Source organism: Typha angustifolia, chromosome 10, assembly GCF_048772165.1.
Source record: "Typha angustifolia cultivar Huaian chromosome 10, ASM4877216v1, whole genome shotgun sequence".
NCBI lineage: Eukaryota > Viridiplantae > Streptophyta > Magnoliopsida > Poales > Typhaceae > Typha > Typha angustifolia.
Window position 1 is genome coordinate 5983056 of NC_133248.1, and position 18438 is coordinate 6001493.

Consider the following 18438-nt stretch of genomic DNA (forward strand, 5'->3'; position numbering starts at 1 on the left):
AACATATTGCTCCATATAACTTCTTTCTATTTTCTGCAAAACCTTTTTCTTTGCTCTATAAACTTGTATTTTTGATACATTTAATATCTAGTCTATTCTAACTGCCTTCTTCATAGAATTAACTTTTCAATCAGGATTGTCAATTAGTTGTTTCATATATTTTTTAGAAAGTCATGTACTTGTTGCTATTGCATTTTTATAGACTCTTCCATATGAATGAGGCCCTTTGAGATTTTTAATTTAATAAGTTGAGCTTTTTGCTAATGGGGATGCATGACATCTAAATCTACATTCTTTCTTGCATACAACTGTCACTTTAGATAACTCATTTTTAATGAATTTGTATTCATAACCTTCCTTAATGTGAAATTCCTTAAGAAGTAGCATAAATTCTTGCACATTAGGAAAAGTCATACCAACAGATAATCTAGGGCTCTCCAAGTCCTTGTCACCCATATATTCTTCATTATCAGGTTGATTATCATCACTTGAGCCCTCTCTCAAACCTTTTGCCTCTTGACTACTAGCAAAGTCATAGAAAGCATCTAAATTCTAACCTTTTTTTCTTTTAGTAGAAGTAGGGATAGATTTGGAAGAATGCAAACCACTAGCATCCATAAATTCACTTTCACTTGATGATTCCTCTAAACCTGGTTCCTCTTCACTATCACTAGATTGCTCATCATGACTATTATAACTATTCTACTCCTTATCACTATAACTATCATCATTCCATGAATTATAAAAAAAAATATGCATCTATTCCATCCTCAAATGCATGTGTTTCAGGCTTAGAAGGTGGTAATATTTTAGGCTGAGATACATGTGTTTTTGGCTCAATAGGTTCTTCTGCTGGCTTATGTGGTTTATGTACTATCTCTATGGATTTTATTGAGTCATCTATGTATAATAGTACCTCATTTAATCTAGCATGCATGCCAAACATGACTAAAACATCATTGTCATTAGTAATCTTCCTTAATCCACTATTCAGGTCAATAGAAGGCAACCTGTAATACACCTTAGCTTCAGTATAATTTAATTCTTTTAAAATATTCAACACTTCTATATAGGACATCAAATCAAGGTCCACTATCATATATGATACATTTCCTCCAACATAATTGATATTGGGGCTATAAACTATCTTCCCCCCATGATTAATGACTAATTTGTGATAGGCAAAAGACATATATTTTGAGGTAAAATTAATTAGTATAAATATTGCATGCAAGATATTTTACTACTAATCTAGGGGACAAAACTACCACAAAAGTGAAATCCAGATATCAGGTCAAACAAAATTGGGACCAAAAATGTATTTTTTTACAACCACTATAGAAGAAGAAATATTTTTTTAGCTCACAGTCACACTAAAAAGATCCAACATAGGTCCAGATATCAAGGACCACAAAGAGAAAAGCAACCATATTTTTACAGGAAGGAATCAAACGGTTCCCCAAAATAGAGACAAAAAACATATATTTGCACTAAAAATCATATTTTTCCACTTAATCCAATAGACATTACACTACCTATAAGATATTTGTACTAAAAAAAATCAAATGTTAGGGTACTAAAAAACTCAAATGTTAGGGTTGTCAAAGTATACCTTTAGGCCGCTTAAATGAAAATATAGGCGATGACGAAACAGAGATGACAACGACACAGAGGCGATAATGAGAGATTAAGGCACAAAGGAGATAGAATGCTTAGATAAAAATAGAAAGAGAAAATTAGATTTTGAAATAAAGAAGATAAAGGTAAAGTTGTCGTTTCTTCATCAAATCACATCACATCAAAGGGTAAAATGGGTAATCTATATTTTATCTAATAACAACTAGCAGAAATAGAGATTAATGCCACGTGGACAAGGATAAAAGAGTAATAAGCCATTTTCTATTGCCACCGTTCGATCCATTACACCCCCTGGTAGTTTAAGAACCTGGTTGTAGTGTTTTAAATGTCAGAGGTCACTTCAATACTACCCTATAGTACATGGAGCGTTACTATAATTAAACCTTTTTTTTATTATCCACATAGAACCTTCGAACTAAAAAATATAGTCATATATATATATATATATCTACTCAACTAAGATAAAGTTAATTGTAGAACTCTCTGAACTAAGAATTTTTTTAGATCCGAAAGTTTATATAGCAAAAAGAAATTTAGGAAATGCATGTGAAAACGGTGTTCATAAGAGCCGAGAGTTATGAACCTAATAATAAAAATAGTTTGTTTTTGTAAATTTTTTCTTAAAGAAAAAATGAGCCCTTGTGTTCCTCGTAAAGCCTATGGCCAACCGCTAAAATGATTATTAGCTTGGCCCGCCATTCATGCAAACCGTGTCGCTACTCGCTACCTCCCCATGTGCTGCTCCCAACTACCTTTAGCTCTGCCCAATATATTCTTCTCCTATGCCTACGCTTTTCCCTTTTTAACTTCCTTAAATATAGTTCATTAAAGTCACTGACTCACTGCTCTATCTATCCACACATTTCAATAACCCAAGGGCGGCTTGTCTTCTTGTGAGCTCTTCTTTGTCCTCCTCATGCATAACACTTCTATAAAATGCTCTTCAAGTCTCACTATCTCCCACCTAACAGAGATAGATAGAGAGAGAGAGAGAGAGAGAGAGAGAGAGAGAGAGAGAGAGAGGTTGTGAGAGATGGTTAAGCTAAGACCAGGAAGACTGTTCAGATGCTACTCTAATAAGCTCAACGATGGCGAAGACGGCGGCGGCGGCGGCGGTGGGTGCGACCGAGACGGGATTGAGTGGGAGATGAGGCCCGGGGGAATGCTGGTTCAGAAGAGAGAGTGCGGAAGAGACGAAGGGGTGATCCAAGTCAGAGTCTCAACTGGATACCAGTGGCATGACATCTCCATTGGAGCTACTTCTACTTTTGGTAGGATCGTAGTTTCTTATAGGGATTCTTACATAATTATCTTCCTTTTTTCTTTTGTTAAATATCACAAATTGACAATACATCTTTCACAATATCATGGTAAATAGCATAGTTGCTACTGAATTTATTGAGCTATTTCAAAAATATCTTAATATTAGTTAAATATATCTAATAAATATTAATAAATTTTAAAAATAATATTTTACCCATATATATATTATTAAAATTATTCTAAAATTATCTAATGTATCCCATATCATCGTACAAGGATAAATAGTATTTCTTTCATTTTGGTCATTTCAAGAAAGAAATGTATTTTGGTTATTTATATGCATTTGTTAATTTTAACCACTAACTATTAGGAATATTACACAAATATTTCTTTCAAGTTAACCATAATGGTAATCGTGAAAGAGGTCAAAAGAAAAAAAAAAAGAAAAATCAGCGTCAATTCTAATATTTTATAAGTTTTTAGTGACAATTATGTGGCAAGAAAAAAAAAAGAAAACCTTCCTTTCATTGCGGTGGCTAATGATTATTGGATGAACATTTGACAAAAAATTCCACTTATTGAGATCAATTGTTGTTACACTATGCAGGAGAGTTGAAGGTGATTTTAGCGCTGGTGTCCGGATTGAAGCCAACAGAACAACGGCTTATATTTAGAGGCAAGGAGAGAGAGGACAGTGATCACCTCCACATGGTGGGAGTTGAGGACAAGGACAAGGTTCTTCTAATGGAAGACCCAGCCATCAAAGAAAGGAAGTTGAGGTCCGTCACACTGGGCCAACTCTTGGGAACACATTGCCACAATTATATTAAGGTGTAGGGTTTTGTTCTTCTCTTCACCGTTGTACAACTAATGTGAGAAGGTTTTGGGAATCTTGTTTGATGAGAAAGATCTCACTTGCCATTATTTGAAACTAACTGCATTATTGGACATAAAATTGGGCCCCTCGCTAGGCCCATGTAGGCCATATAGTTTAGGCCTTGCTACTATCGATATCCAGGTTGTCCTTAGATCGGAGCTGTTGCTTAAGAATTTATTTTGTATAATAATGTTATACAAAGTTATCTTTAAATGAAAGGCATCCCATTATGCTTACAGTATCGGCTTTCCCTTCTGATTGAACTACTTCACACAGCTATAGTTGGTCATTGTTGTGGACTGCTCTAAGATGGAGTTATTTGAGGTGATGGTGGTGGGCGGTTCGATAGTGGAATTAATGAAGATTATGAGATCTAGAAGATGAAACTGGAATGGATAATGGAGATGATGATGACATGAGATAGATCTGTGATTTAGAAAGAAAAAATGGCGAGAAGATGGTTAGCCCTAAAGAAGAAAGTGGATCGATAGATAAAGAGATAGGAGCTAGCTGGCAGCTCGGGTTTGTTGTGTGTGGGGTGGGAGACTAGGGGTATCACGAGTCAAGGAGGAAGGGAAAAGCGTCGGCCTTAAATTAATTTAAGGAGAAAATTGAGAGAGATGAGAGGTAGAAGAAGATAGAAAACAATTAATATTCTTTCGTATTCTCAAAATGCGTGTCATCCTGATATGACTTGGTCGGATGAGCCTATTTATTTAGTTTGATTTATTGTATTTCTTTTTAGCAGTTGCCCTATTAGTTGAGCCATAAACTCATGTATTTGCTAAATATGGACTCAACTTGTTAATTGGTTAATTGAGTCTAGTCAAGTCGATTAATTGTTTTAGTCGAGTCATATGATATATTGTAAACTCAAGTTCGACTCGAGTTAGTTGAGTGGTATTGGTTGATCTAGTCCTTATATAGGTTAGTCTAGGGTTAGTCTCTATAAATATGTGAAGGAAACTCTAATTTGATCTAAATTTGATAATTGCATTGCCATTGCTGCCCCTTTCTCCCTCCTTGCTCTAGCCATCGGCGCCCTTTCCTACCTCCTTCCTTCCACTGCCCAAGTCCTTGGACGGCCTCCTCTAACTCTTAATTCCCCTCTTCTATAGTAACTTCTACCCCTTCACTCTAAAAGAAGAGTTCTTCTAGCACCTATCTAGCCATTGAAGGGCTAACAAGCTAGGATTCATTCGATCTTCGTCCACTGTTTGGCTAATATCTCGAGATCTAGCCATCCAAATCTAAGATCTTGGGTTCATTGGAAAGATATCCTCAAGAGCAACAACATTCAAATTTCAGTAGGATCCAATAGTTAGATTGACCATAACAACCTTCGAAAGTTCTATTCAAATTTTGTCCAGAAACAATTGCGAGATGATTAAACCTTTCGAGGGAAGATCAGATTGTAACACATCCATATATTTAAAGGCTAACCAAAAATTTAAAAACATTCAAATTAATACTAACATGAAATGACCTCTACGTTGGACATTCAAATGGTTCTATGGGACGTTCAAACGCTTTATCGAAACTCCAAATCTGCACTCTCGAGTTCGGATGTTCTAACATCGTTAAATAGGTGTTTAATGTTGTTAGACAAAGGTTGCTCTCGAATTGAGGCGTTTGAACGTTGTTGGCCAAGGGTAAAACCCGCCACCAAATACACGTGCCTCTTACGTGGGTGGAACCCACGTGATGTTCACATGACTTGTTGGTCAATGTGTTTCAACATAATAAATATGAGAAAAGCCTATATTTCTATAAATAATACAAAAGAAAAGAAAATTTATAACACCATAGCCCATAACAAGCCCCAAAATATATAACCATAGATAAATTCTAATGCCCACGCAAGAGCTACAAGCTATCTAGAATACTTTATAAGAATATGAAAAAATCCCAGACACACGTATGTATCTAAACACTAGGCAATAATATCGCTCATTCGCTTAAGTAAAAGATCGAAGAAATATTAAGAATGAAAGCAGAGATGAACGCCAAGATTTTAACGTGGAAAAACCCAAAACGGGAAAAAAAACACGGATCCAAACTCGAATCAAAACCAATCACTATGATAGTAGCAGTTACAAGACTGACTCACAAAACAACCCGTCGATCCAAACGATTTTGTTCCTCTCAGTCTTGATCGCTAGAACCCACGATTCACTGCTTCTTGTGATTGAAGTCCAATCTCAGTAGCCCTCGAGATTGATCTTTCATCTAGATAGCCCTTAAGACGAAAGATTCAGATTTGTAGATGAGAAGAACCTTGTTCATTGAAGAACCGATGTAGCCTCTAAAAGTCTCCTTCAATAATGCTTCTTCAACTACCCTAGAGTTAGGGTTTCATAATCCTTATATATGATATTCAAGATAGAGCCAAATCCGAGTCTTATCCGTACTCATGATCTTCAAGATAGAGCCAAATCCGAGTTTTATCCGTACTCATGATCTTCAAGATAGAGCTAAATCCGAATCTTATCCGTACTCACGAAAGTCCAAGATTTTCAAACTTCGTTAGTATGACTTGATCTCATCAACTTTGCTTCAATAATTTTGCAATTCTTCAAACCAGATATTTTCTAGACTTGTGTAAAGCTCATATACATATAAAAACTACACTTAGAATATTTTGTACATAATTGCCAACAATTAAAAACCTAACAGAATATAATAAATAAAAAGAACTAAAGCTAGTCTTCGCCAAATCTTCCACAGGCTCGAGGCCATTTGCTTATCTGAAAATATTTCCACTAGAAGGTGGTGAGCATAAAGGCTAGCAAGTATCCACTACTATAATCTAAAAGTAATGCAATCAATGATGTAATAATAAGTAAATATAAATATGCGTATTATGATCAAATCAATGTATTAGTATCCCATACTCATTATGTTCATCTAGTGTGCACATGCATTAGCAATCAATAACCTACTATGTATCAATTCGAACTATCAAGTCCTCAACTTGAGCTCACATCGAGCTTTACCCATAGGCAATGTCAATGTTACACCATATGATATGCATCATCTTAGACTATCAGGTTTGTAACTTAGGCTCATGTATAGCTAAGCCTGTAGGCCACATCAACACTCACACCCGACCACACAAACCCTCACTGCATAGTATTGGGTACCGTCGAGATATAGCATTCACCCTCTTTATGGTCTTGCACGTGTGCAAGTCGCATGATACACTTTATTAGAGTCTTTTTTTATTGCATTAGTTGTTTATTTTCATTAAAATAAAATTCTCGTAGGTCGCATTCGAACACAGAAGGGGTCGCATTCAAACGCCCTTGCGAACACCTACATCAAGTTACCAAATACAGAGGACGCGAAAAGCACGTTCGAACGCCTACATTGCGTTTGAATGCCTGCATCGCGTTCGCATATATAAAGAACGTCTTTTGTGCGTTTGAACACGACCAGGCGCGTTCAACCGCGAGTGGTGGGATTGCACTAGGATTAGGGTTAATTATTATTATTAGGACTTTTGGCTAGTCTCTATAAAGGTGTGGATGGCAGCCAAATTTAGAAGGCTATTGGATTATTGAATTCTTGCCTCTTATCTTCTCTCTATTCTCTCTCCCTCCTCTCTCTTTACTAGCCATCCACCTCAACCGTTGGCAAGGTCTCTCCTAACTTTTAATCCCCCACGTTTGTCGAGTCCTCTCTCTTCTTTAGGATCTCGACCACTTCTTCCCCTTTGTCTATATTATTTAACCATTTCCATCCTCCACCTTTATCTTCATAATCATCCATAACTTTAACTTCCACTCCACCCGTCAGCACCACCATCACCCGCGTTCTTTTGTATTTTCGTTCCTGTTGCAGTTCGAATGAGCGAAGGGCATCAATACAAAAATTGGCACCGTAACCTATTAATTTGGTATTAGAGCCAGGTTAACCTCAGACCTCCATTAATGGTGGAAACAAGGAAGATGACATCAACAAGGAGACCAATTGAGAGCACACTGACAAGGGAAGACTCAACCCACGATAACCCTGACCGTGAGGTCGATTCCTTTAGAGAAACTATGACAGGACTGAGTGAACCAACGTCCATGGGTATGAATATGGGCTTGGCGGATGAACTTAAGAGCGTGTTTCAAATATTGTTGCATAGAGTTGATGCAATGCAAAATGATCATAATGATTTAAAGGAATATGTTATGAATCGATCGGCTTCGTCATCTCCTTGACGACGATTGGTGCCTCAAGAAGGACCAACGGTGGGATCTCCTCAAACTGATACCCCATAGGTCCAGGTGTGACATAAGTGTCAATGATCCCCTCTTATCCATGCATACACATCATCCCCTACCTCTATTACAAAACTCAAGATTGATAGTGATGGAACTCGAGAGGCGTGCGGCACCGGTGCGCTTCGTCGATGAGGAGGATTGGCACTTTGAGGATGAGGTTGATCCCTTTAGAGATAGTGATGGACGTGCTCGAGGATTTAGACAAGATGATCAACATGCACAAAGGTTTAGACTTGAACCAAGGGTCTTTTGTGAACCCAACAATGCTATTCGGGGTAAAATCGCATGCTTGGACTTTCCAAAATTTTAAGGCGGTGACCCAACGGATTGGGTGTTTCAAGTTGAACAATACTTTGATTATCAAGGGATAGTGGAGGACACAAAGGTCCAGATGGCAAGCTTTCACCTCCAAGTAATGGTATTGCATTAGTATAGATCAGTTATTCATGGTGGAGGATTTACTGGTTGGGCTGACTTTTGTAGGAGGATTACATGCAAATTTGAGACAGCGGCATATGAAGATTTTGCTGCCACATTAAGTAAGATGGTTCAGAGGATGACTGTATTGGAATACCAAGCTGAATTTGAAAGAGTTAGTAGTCGTTATGAGCCACCTTGGCCCAAACCGACATTGATGAGCACATTCATTTCAGGGCTATGGGAGGAGATATAGATGGATGTTCATGCTCTTTGTCCTACCACTCTTGAAGATGCATTTGAGAAGGTCGTGAGGATGGAGCAAAAATATAAGACTCTCAAGATGGCAGCAAAAACAAGTTGCGACAACCGAGATGGTCGATTTATGCCTAGAATGCTGGTTGAAAATTCTACAGATTCAAAGACAGCGGCTACTAGTACTAGACTACGACCACCTTTGAGATCTTTTTTCAATGTTAAGGGAGGCATAAGACCCTCCGTTCGAACTCTCACACCTGCCCAGGTGGAGGAGCGAAGAGCGAAGGACCTTTGTTTTCGATGCGATGAATATTTCACCCCCGGTCATCGATGTTCTAAACCAATCGGGAGTGTGATGCTCATCGACGGTATCGAGGAGGATAAAGAGGTTGTTGATGATGGAGAGTGTCCAGAGGAGGTCCATGAGGAGGCTGTTGAGGAGGGCGGGGAGAAAGATATCCAAGCTGAAATATTGATGCATGCATATTCGAGTATTTCGCGCTAAGGACGTTACGGATAGACAAACTCGTTAGAAAATATCGTGTGCACATCCTTATCGATTTCGAGAGTACATAACTTTCTAGATGAGAGGTTATTGAGGAGATTGGGTTTGGATGCTGAACCGACTACGGGGTTTGACATTGCTATTGGAGACGACACGAAGCTTAAGATGAAGAGCTTGTGTCACCGGGTTGGTATACAGGCGCAAGGACACGACATCATTATGGACTTGTATCCATTGGCGTTATGATGAGCGGACATTGTCCTTGGCACTCAATGGTTACAAAGCTTTGGACCCGTCACTTTTGATTTTCGAAGCATGTGGATAAAATTTAAGGAAACAAAGATGTGCGGCTTGATGGCATTCGATCTTTGTAGATTCCTACGATGCAACTGATGGTGGGGCTGCCATGTGCGAGTGATTTGGCCTATCTTCTTCAGCTAGGACTAGCAGAAGATGAGCCTCAAATGAGTCTAGATACTACCATTGAGTTGTTTAATTTATTAGACAAATTTGCTGGACTATTTGAGGAACCAAAGGTGTAAACACTCAAACCCTAAACACGTGCATGGCACGAGCCCACATGGCACGTACGTGGCACCTGACCATTTGGTTAGTTATTGACAATCAAATAAACCTGTATCAACATCATAATTTTATCCACAACATCTAAACTAATAATAACTAAAGTCTAACTGTCAACAGCATATAAATAATCATACTTGGGCCCCACATAGGCTACAACACATCATCAAGAGCTTTTCACAACTACATATACACAACGGTGGTATATACATAATTATACAAGTACAAAGTCACCTGCTAAAATATAGGACAATGATATAGACACACTTTGGAGGATGTTCACAAATACATCAGATAAGATAACTCATCTAGCATATAACACTAACCATACTCTACTCATCACTCACTGGCAAGATCTCTAAGGGAGTATCTTGCTCCACTCGTTCACCTGTGTTTTGGAAAGAAGAAAACAAAGAGAGTCATGAGCTAAAGGCTTAGTGAATAGACCTTACCCTAAATCAGTGAAGCCAAACAGAGAGTAAATCAAGTACTGGATAATATGAATCAGAAAGAGTATTATGTCATGGATGAGTATATGAATGTTCCTCAATAATACGTAATTGAAAAGTAGATAATATGTCATAACTGATAGAAGTATATAATCCTCAACAATGAATAAATAGGTCACCATGTCATACTATCATCATAACGTTTTCTCAAATATGACACATATGATGCATGCCGACTATGTCATGATGTCAAATGCAATGGCGTATAAATTATGATAATTACTCAATAATCATATGAAACTCTCCGTATCACAATCATCGTCGACATCTCGGTACACCACCATCATACTAGACCATTGTGCATAGTCAACACCTGGTACCCGGTCTCAACATCATGCCCGAAGGTTCAGAGAATACTCTACCATCCGCAAGGAGTATCTCAAATATAACCATACCCTGCCATCCGCTAAGAGTATCAATATCTATCCCGACCGGGCACCCATCTAGTTGATAGAAATCTCGTGAGGATAACTCGCCACATATGCCCTAGCGAACGCCTGCATCAGGTTCGCAAATACAAAGAACGCATATTATGCGTTCGAACATGGTCGGGCGAGTTCGAACGCCTACATCGCGTTCGCACATACAGAGAACGTCTTTTGGTGCGTTCGAACACGATCGAGCGCGATCAAATGCAATTGGCAAGAATCCTCTAGAATTAGGGTTACATATTATTTTAAGACTTGTTGGCTAGCCTCTATAAATGTGGATGACAACCAACTTCATTATGCTATTGGATTTGATTTCTTGCCTCCTATCTTCTTTCTAGACTCTCTCCCTCCTCCCTCTTCACCATCCTTCCATCTCTACCGTTGGTAAGGTTTCTCCTAACTTCTAATCTCCCTCGTCTGTTGAGTCACCCCTCTTCTTTGGGATCTCAACCACTTCGTTCTCTATGTCTACATCCCTTAACCATATCCACCATCCACCTTCATCTCCATACTCATCCAAAACCCTAATATCCACTCCACCCGTCAGTCCGATTGTGTTCACTGTATTTTCGAACCTAATGCAAGTGTTCACAAATGTGTTCGAACACCAATTTCTTTCATATTTTCCTACAACCCAAAACCAAACACGCAGGGCACTATAATGAACAATGGATTGGGGAAGAGAAATGTCGATATAAGTATTGCATTCTTTTACTCATTATATGACTTCTTTTGTTGCTAGTTCTAATTAATTTTATATATCAATATCGATGACATTGGACATCATTATATGATAGAGATATCTCCAAAGACGCTGAACAATCACTAACTAATGAGTTGATCTAATAAAACAAAAGAGCTGCCATAGATTCATGACAAGAGAATTCACATGCAATTAGTGTTATCAAAAACATTTATTACGACTGCTTTGGTGGGGGTGATACACTGATCGCCTTGCTAACAAACAAAGCACCCATATATATTATCCTCTCTCCTCTCTATGCTCTCTTTCTCACTCTCTATGGCGGGAGTTGTAGATTAACTCCACCATGATGAGATCTCTGGCTCGTGCGACAACGTGGAGGTTGGGCTCACTGCCTTGCCCATTGCCTGCCTGCCCTTGCTATGGCAGGGTTTGCAATTGGCAATTTTGAGAATATGGTAAATATCTCCACCAATCCCAGTGCTAGAAATGTACGATATAAAGGAAGTAATGGAGGTGCATCCAATCCTCATCAGACCAACAGAGGTCAATCTCCCATCCTTTTTTCTTTTCTTTTCTGAAACATATTAGACCTATGTTTTAATCTTATTGCATAAATATCTCTTCCTTGTGAAATATTTGTAAATCAACTCCTCTTTTATGTTCTATTTTTACCACAAAATTGCATTAGCTTATGGTTTTGATTTTTCTTTTGGTTACATATTAGAAAAAGTTGTAAAAATTTGGGGGAGATAGGATTCCTAATTTAACTAGGTTTTAGAAATACAAAAAGTTAAATTTAAAGTTAAAACTCTAAATATGAATGGTTTATGAAAATCGAGTCCTACTAGATTTAGAAAACCGAAGAAGAATCAAGTCGGTGTGCAGAAATCCTACTCTAACTATGAAAACCAAATATTACTATAGCTATGAAAATCGAACTCAAGTCAATGAGTGAAATTATGTCAAGAGCTGAACTAGTGAACCTACGACCATATAGATGAAGGAGATGATGGATAGAGGCATCATCCAATCAAACCAAAGCATGTATTCATTATTGCTTGTTCAGAAGAAAGAATGTGATGGTTTTGTGTCGACTATCGGACACTAAATGTTAATATTGTGAATGATTGATATCTCATTCCAGTTATTAAGAGCTACCAGATAATTTAACAGGGATGACCTACTTCAACAAGCTTGATCTCAGGGTCAAATATCACCAAATTTGAGTTCGACTGGAGAATGTGTACAACACCATGTTCTAGATGCAACGAGCTACGAGTTTAAAGTGATATCGTTTGGACTCATCAATGCATTGACCACCTTCTAGAGCTTAACGAACAATATCTTTAGGTTGTTATTAAGGCGATATGTCTTCATCTTCTTTAATGATATCCTTGTGTAAAATAGGACATGGGCAGATCGTTTGTAGTGTCTTCGAGAGGTCCTACAAATTTTATGGCTTCATGGACTCAAAGTGAAGGAGTCCAAGTTCCTTTGGGGACAGCCAAGGGTCGACTAACTAGGCCATATCATCTCTGTTGTTGGAGTGGAGACTGATCCAGCAAAGATCCACAACATGGTGCATGCTCACAATTGAGTTCACCATGGGAGCTTTGTAGGGTTTTCAGGTTGATCGACTACTATCAACGGTTTGGGGGCCGTGGTAAGATTGCTGCTCCATTAGCAGCCCTCTTATGTATATTTGAGTTCAAGTTGATTGATCGAGCAACTCGGGCCTTCGAGGAACTCAAGATAGAAGGTACTCGGTCATATGATTATAGTTAACTGATTGATCAATTAAGTATGCTCACTTTGTAGCTCTATCGCATTTGTATACATCAAAGAAGGTGGCTAAAATTTTGGTGAAGTACGTGGCTCGGTTCCATGGCATGTCTCAATCAATTGTATCAGACATTGACCCAATGTTCATGGGTTCGCTTTTAGCAAGAGTTCTTCCATTAGCAACGGATCACCTTCAATATGAGCTCAGTCTACGATCCTCAAATCGACAGACAAATCGAGGTGCTTAATTGATGCCTAGAGTAGTATTTGTAGTGTTTTGTGGAAGATCATCCCAAGGAGTGGCTCACATACCTTAAATGGGCTAAATGGTCATATAACACAGTACACACCATATGGTCATTAGTATGATACCACCCATCTTGTGAGCCTTTGATCGGCGTAGCTCATCAGACCATACTGAGATGGATGTGGTGCTATTAGGCTATGATGATTTCCTTCAGTCACCAAAGCACTATCTAGCAGCAGCTCAGAAATGGATAAAGTAGGTCCATGATGGCAAGCATTAAGAGCAAAACTTTGAAGTGAAAGATTGGGTCTACATCCGACTACATTTGCATCGGCAGACTACGGTGCTACCCATGCATATCAGAGCCCATTGCTTCTTTGAGCCATACCAAGTCTTGGAGAGGATTATGGCAGTGACTTATCAACTTGACTTGCCTGAGGAGTCACAGGTTCACTCAATCTTTCATGTCTCTAGCTTGAGAGCACAAGTTGGCCGGACCGTGTCCATTTGAAGCTGATTTACATGACCTAATGGACCGCTTTCTTGAGTTCGGACTTCGAGGACAAAGTAAGAGGAAGCATGGTGGAGTAATGTGATTTGGACCTAAGAAGACATTGAGCTCGATTGATCAAATCTATTTATCTTATTTTCTTATTTTGCTTAGTCGGAGTCCTAGTGGGTTAGTCATTTGTTTACTTAAAATAAACTTACTCTGAGTTACTCTAAGTTTTAGTCAAGTTAATTTATATATATATGTGTGTGTGTTGGTGTGTGTGTATGTATATGGAGAGCAACCCAATTGGAATATTATACAAGTATTGAATTATCTACTCCAACCCTAATTCTCTTTTTCTCTCCCTTCTACGTTCCTCCTTGCGAACCGCCATTCCCTCGTCCGTCGGACCCTCCCTCCATCTTGGGACACCAACTCACATCTCCTTCCTCTTCCTTCACCCTACAACCCTCAAGCAACCCTTATTATAACCCACATTCATTTTATCTCCACCATTACCATCACTTTCCATCACCAACCCTTCCACCGAGATTCCACCATATTTTATCCCTAGTAGTGATCTAAATTATGAAGAGCATAAATACCAAAAATGTAGTTCAGGAAGTTACAAATTGAATCCAACTAGTTTCGTAATTTTCTAATGACTAAATAATATCTGGTGAATATTCTCCTCAGACTGGTGCAATCTGTCTTCATACACCCGAGGTTAATTCGAGCTAAGTTCGGTTCATATCATGAAATCGATGTGCACCCTTCTTAGTTAGTGCACCCCCCTTTTAGCCAAACCACAAGGGATCTCCTTCTCATCTCAGGTTGATCCATTGGTGATCCTTGGCCACCCTTAGGCTAGGTCATATCAAAGCCCAAAATGCTACCCAACAACTTATACATATGGAGCCCCACGAACAATATAGGTAAGCTACAGCCAGGACGCTTGCTATAGCAACCTATAGAAAAGAAGTGGGCCAGAGTGATCTAAATCATTCTTCAGGGCAAATCTGTCCAATAATTTCATAATTTCTTTAAGAATGTTTTAGAGTATTCCTTTGGCATTCCTACGCATCGATCACTCTTATTGGCTGCCACGATCTGTCCATGAACATGTCTACTTAGAAATTTATTATCTCCTCAATATCTAGAAGAGCATCCTAGGCTAGGGGAGGGTTTCACCTAAAACTCGTCATGGATTACAAAGGACACAAAGTTGTTCGCCTTTACATAACGATTTAGAAATTCCTAATAACGAGAACTAAATGCTTAAAATGGTCTTTTACAAATGTGGAAAAATGAAGAATCATCTACCAAAATTATACCATTTGCTCTACAATTGCTATAGAATTTGCTTATCATAATTTAATATAAGATAAAACATTTTTTGATTCAAAGATGCAATGAGTTGCTCATAAAGCATCTAGTCATACTCTTAAAAATTTAACACATACGTAACATTGACAATCTTGCTTGTCTTCATACTGTGAAAAGACTTGGAGAACCTATTCTTTCATTCAACCAATAAAAAAAAACAAGACAACTCTAAGAAGAGCTAAAGAATTAATATTAATTTTTACATTCTATCTTTTACTTCTATTAAGGAAGTCTCAGAGTATATGAATTAGGAGATCAAGACGCAATGGGGATGACTAGCGTGGCCATACAGATTTGTGAGATTCCATTTTTTTCTTTAATATTATTTATTTATAATCTATAAATCAATAGTGTCCCCTTTAAAAGGGTAATCCCTTGGGGTAAGAGATGAGAACTTGTTTATGTCATAAAATAGATTGCTGTGAATGTTGTAGTTTCTTCAAAATTTGCTTCCTTGGAGTTTTGAATCTATCAAAAGTATCTTTGTTCCATTTGTTTAACAAAACTTGCTTGCTTTGATCAAGTACTGGGAATTTGAGAATTTGATGTTCATAACATCCATGTAGAAAATGTCCATATCTTAAATCAAGTATATAACTTGCCAAAGTCTCTTGCAAATTCAGAATATCTTTCATTAGTTATTTAAGTCCTAGTGCTATTTTCTTCTTTCTTTATTTTGGCTGATGGGATGAAAAGTTTGATGCAGACATCTATGACATATTACACAAGCGCATGTATTAGTGCAGTTTCTCCTCTAGGAAATTAGTCCAAATCATTTATTTTTATTATACATTTGCTATTTATGGTGTTTAGATTAGAGTTATATTTTCTTTTTCGTAATTGTTTAAGGTGTTATTTGCTTATTGTCATTTGTAAAGTTTATATAGGCCAAATTTTTACTCAATCGGGGTTAATTAAGAAATGAAAACTTTTCTGAGATCTCCAATGTGAGTTTTGGGTGTGAAACCCTAATTAAGAATGGAGGTGTGAAATCCTATTCTTTTTTTTCTCTTTCTTTTACCATCATCATTCCTAGAATCTTAACGATCCATTTGTTTCACATCATTTTTGGTATCAGAGCAATGGTTTTTTAGGATTCAAATTTTCTCCGGATTATATTTTCTGTCTCCATCGCCCATTAATTTTCCCGTGATATCCATCTTTCCCAAACTTTATCACCAATTCCACCGTGTATAAATGGCCCGCCTTTCAAGTTCTATGTCGCTCTATACTTGTCTTTCATTCAACATTTGCATCACGAATGTCAAATCATTATCACATGAGAAGATCGCTGTTATAAAGGAATGAGAAGAATCAGTCATCATTCCGGAATTGTGAAACAAGATCCAACCAAATGTGGAGTGTTCATGCATCATCCAATTGTCCATCATGACCTAAATCAACCTTTTTATTTGCCATAGAATCCCAACAAATTTGTTCTTTCCCTAAACTTCCTACCAAATTTTCTTTTTCTTCTCAACATCCCAACAAATCCCACCTTTCCTAAACCTCTACCAAACTGCATTTTTTTTCTCTTCTCCTTCCAATATTCCTAATTTTCAAATTTTCCATTTTTGGCTCTAATTTTTGTTAGGATTCCAACAAATTCTTTCTTTCCCTAAACTTCCAATCAAATTTCCTTTTTATTCTCAACATCCCAACAAATCCCACATTTCCTAAACCTCTACCAAACTGCCTTGTTTTTCCTCTCCCTCTAATATTCCCAATTTTCGAAGTTTCTTTTTTTTGGCTCTAATTTCTGTTAGGATCCCAACAAATTCCTTCTTTCCCTAAACTTCCTACAAAATTTCCTTTTTCTTCTCAACATCCCAACAAATCTCATCTTTTCTAAACTTCTACCAAACTGTCTTTTTTATTCCTTCTCCCTCCAATATTCCCAATTTTCAAAATTTCTATTTTTGGCTCTTAATTTTTGTTAGAATCCCAACAGATTCCTTCTTTCCCTAAACTTCCTACCAAATTTCTTTTTCTTCTCAACATCCCAACAAATCCCACCTTTCCTAAACCTCTACCAAACTGCCTTTTTTTTTTCTTCTTCTCCCTCTAATGTTCCCAATTTTCAAAATTTTCCCTCCCCAAATTGAAACCAACCCATTGAAATCAGCTCCAAGCCCAAACTCATTAGCCACCCAACCCAAACTCACTCACACCTATTAACCCAAATACTTCCAACCCAACCCAACCCCATTAAACTCAAAACCCATTAATCCAAAACTCAAAAACCTATTAATCTAAACCCTCAACCTATTAGTCATCATCATCTCAACCCATTAGCCATCTTCATCCCCAACCTCCCCTCACCTCACATCGAGCCCTAGCCTAATTCCCCGTCACTACTGCCCCGACACCGTCAAGTCCTTGACGATGCCGTGTCCCCAACTCTACCCTGCCTTGATGATGCCGCCCCGACACTGTCGCTCCACCCAACAACGCCACCTCGACACCATTGCTCCACCCGACGACGCTGCCTTGACCTGTTTGCTCCACTCGACGATGGCAACGCCGCATCGACACCTTCCATCAACGATGCCGTTACCAGGGCTTCTCAGCAGCGACACCCTCCTCTGCCGCCCATGACCTCATTCTTCACCGACGACACCGTCCCTCTTGACGCCTGCACCCATCGCTCTCCACCAACACCGATATTGCCAACCCTCCTCTTCGCCATCGCTAACACCATCTGAACTTCGTTGTCTACCATCGCTTGCTTGCAGCCGCCAACCCATATCCTTTGTTGTCGCGTTCCCATTGACTTCTTCTCTCGGTCCCCATGATTGGTGTCATTTCTGAAAACTAAGGACAAGCCTTCACATCATTTGAGTGTGAAACCCTAGTTTGACGATGAAGGTGTGAAACTTATCCTTAACCATAATGATACTAGGTTTGACTGAGAACGGCAAGAGCCCGACAGACTAGAGAAGTACGAGAAAAGTTTCAGTCCACTACTCGAAGTCACTAAGAATAAGTCTTATCATTAGAAAAACTTGGGTGTGAAACTCTTGCTTGAGGGTGGAGGTGTGAAAGCTATCCCTGAATCTGATAATATTTG

General features: G+C 38.4%; 1 protein-coding gene across 1 annotated transcript; it reads left to right on the top strand.

The window, feature by feature from the left end:
* The first annotated feature begins 2614 nt into the window (after positions 1-2614).
* LOC140769024 (BAG family molecular chaperone regulator 2-like) lies at positions 2615-4005 on the top strand. The gene is made up of 2 exons (XM_073109535.1): positions 2615-2909; positions 3509-4005. Exons 1-2 carry the CDS (start codon positions 2672-2674, stop codon positions 3736-3738), a joined length of 468 nt encoding a protein of 155 aa, XP_072965636.1. The 5' UTR covers positions 2615-2671; the 3' UTR covers positions 3739-4005.
* Positions 4006-18438: the final 14433 nt, after the last annotated feature.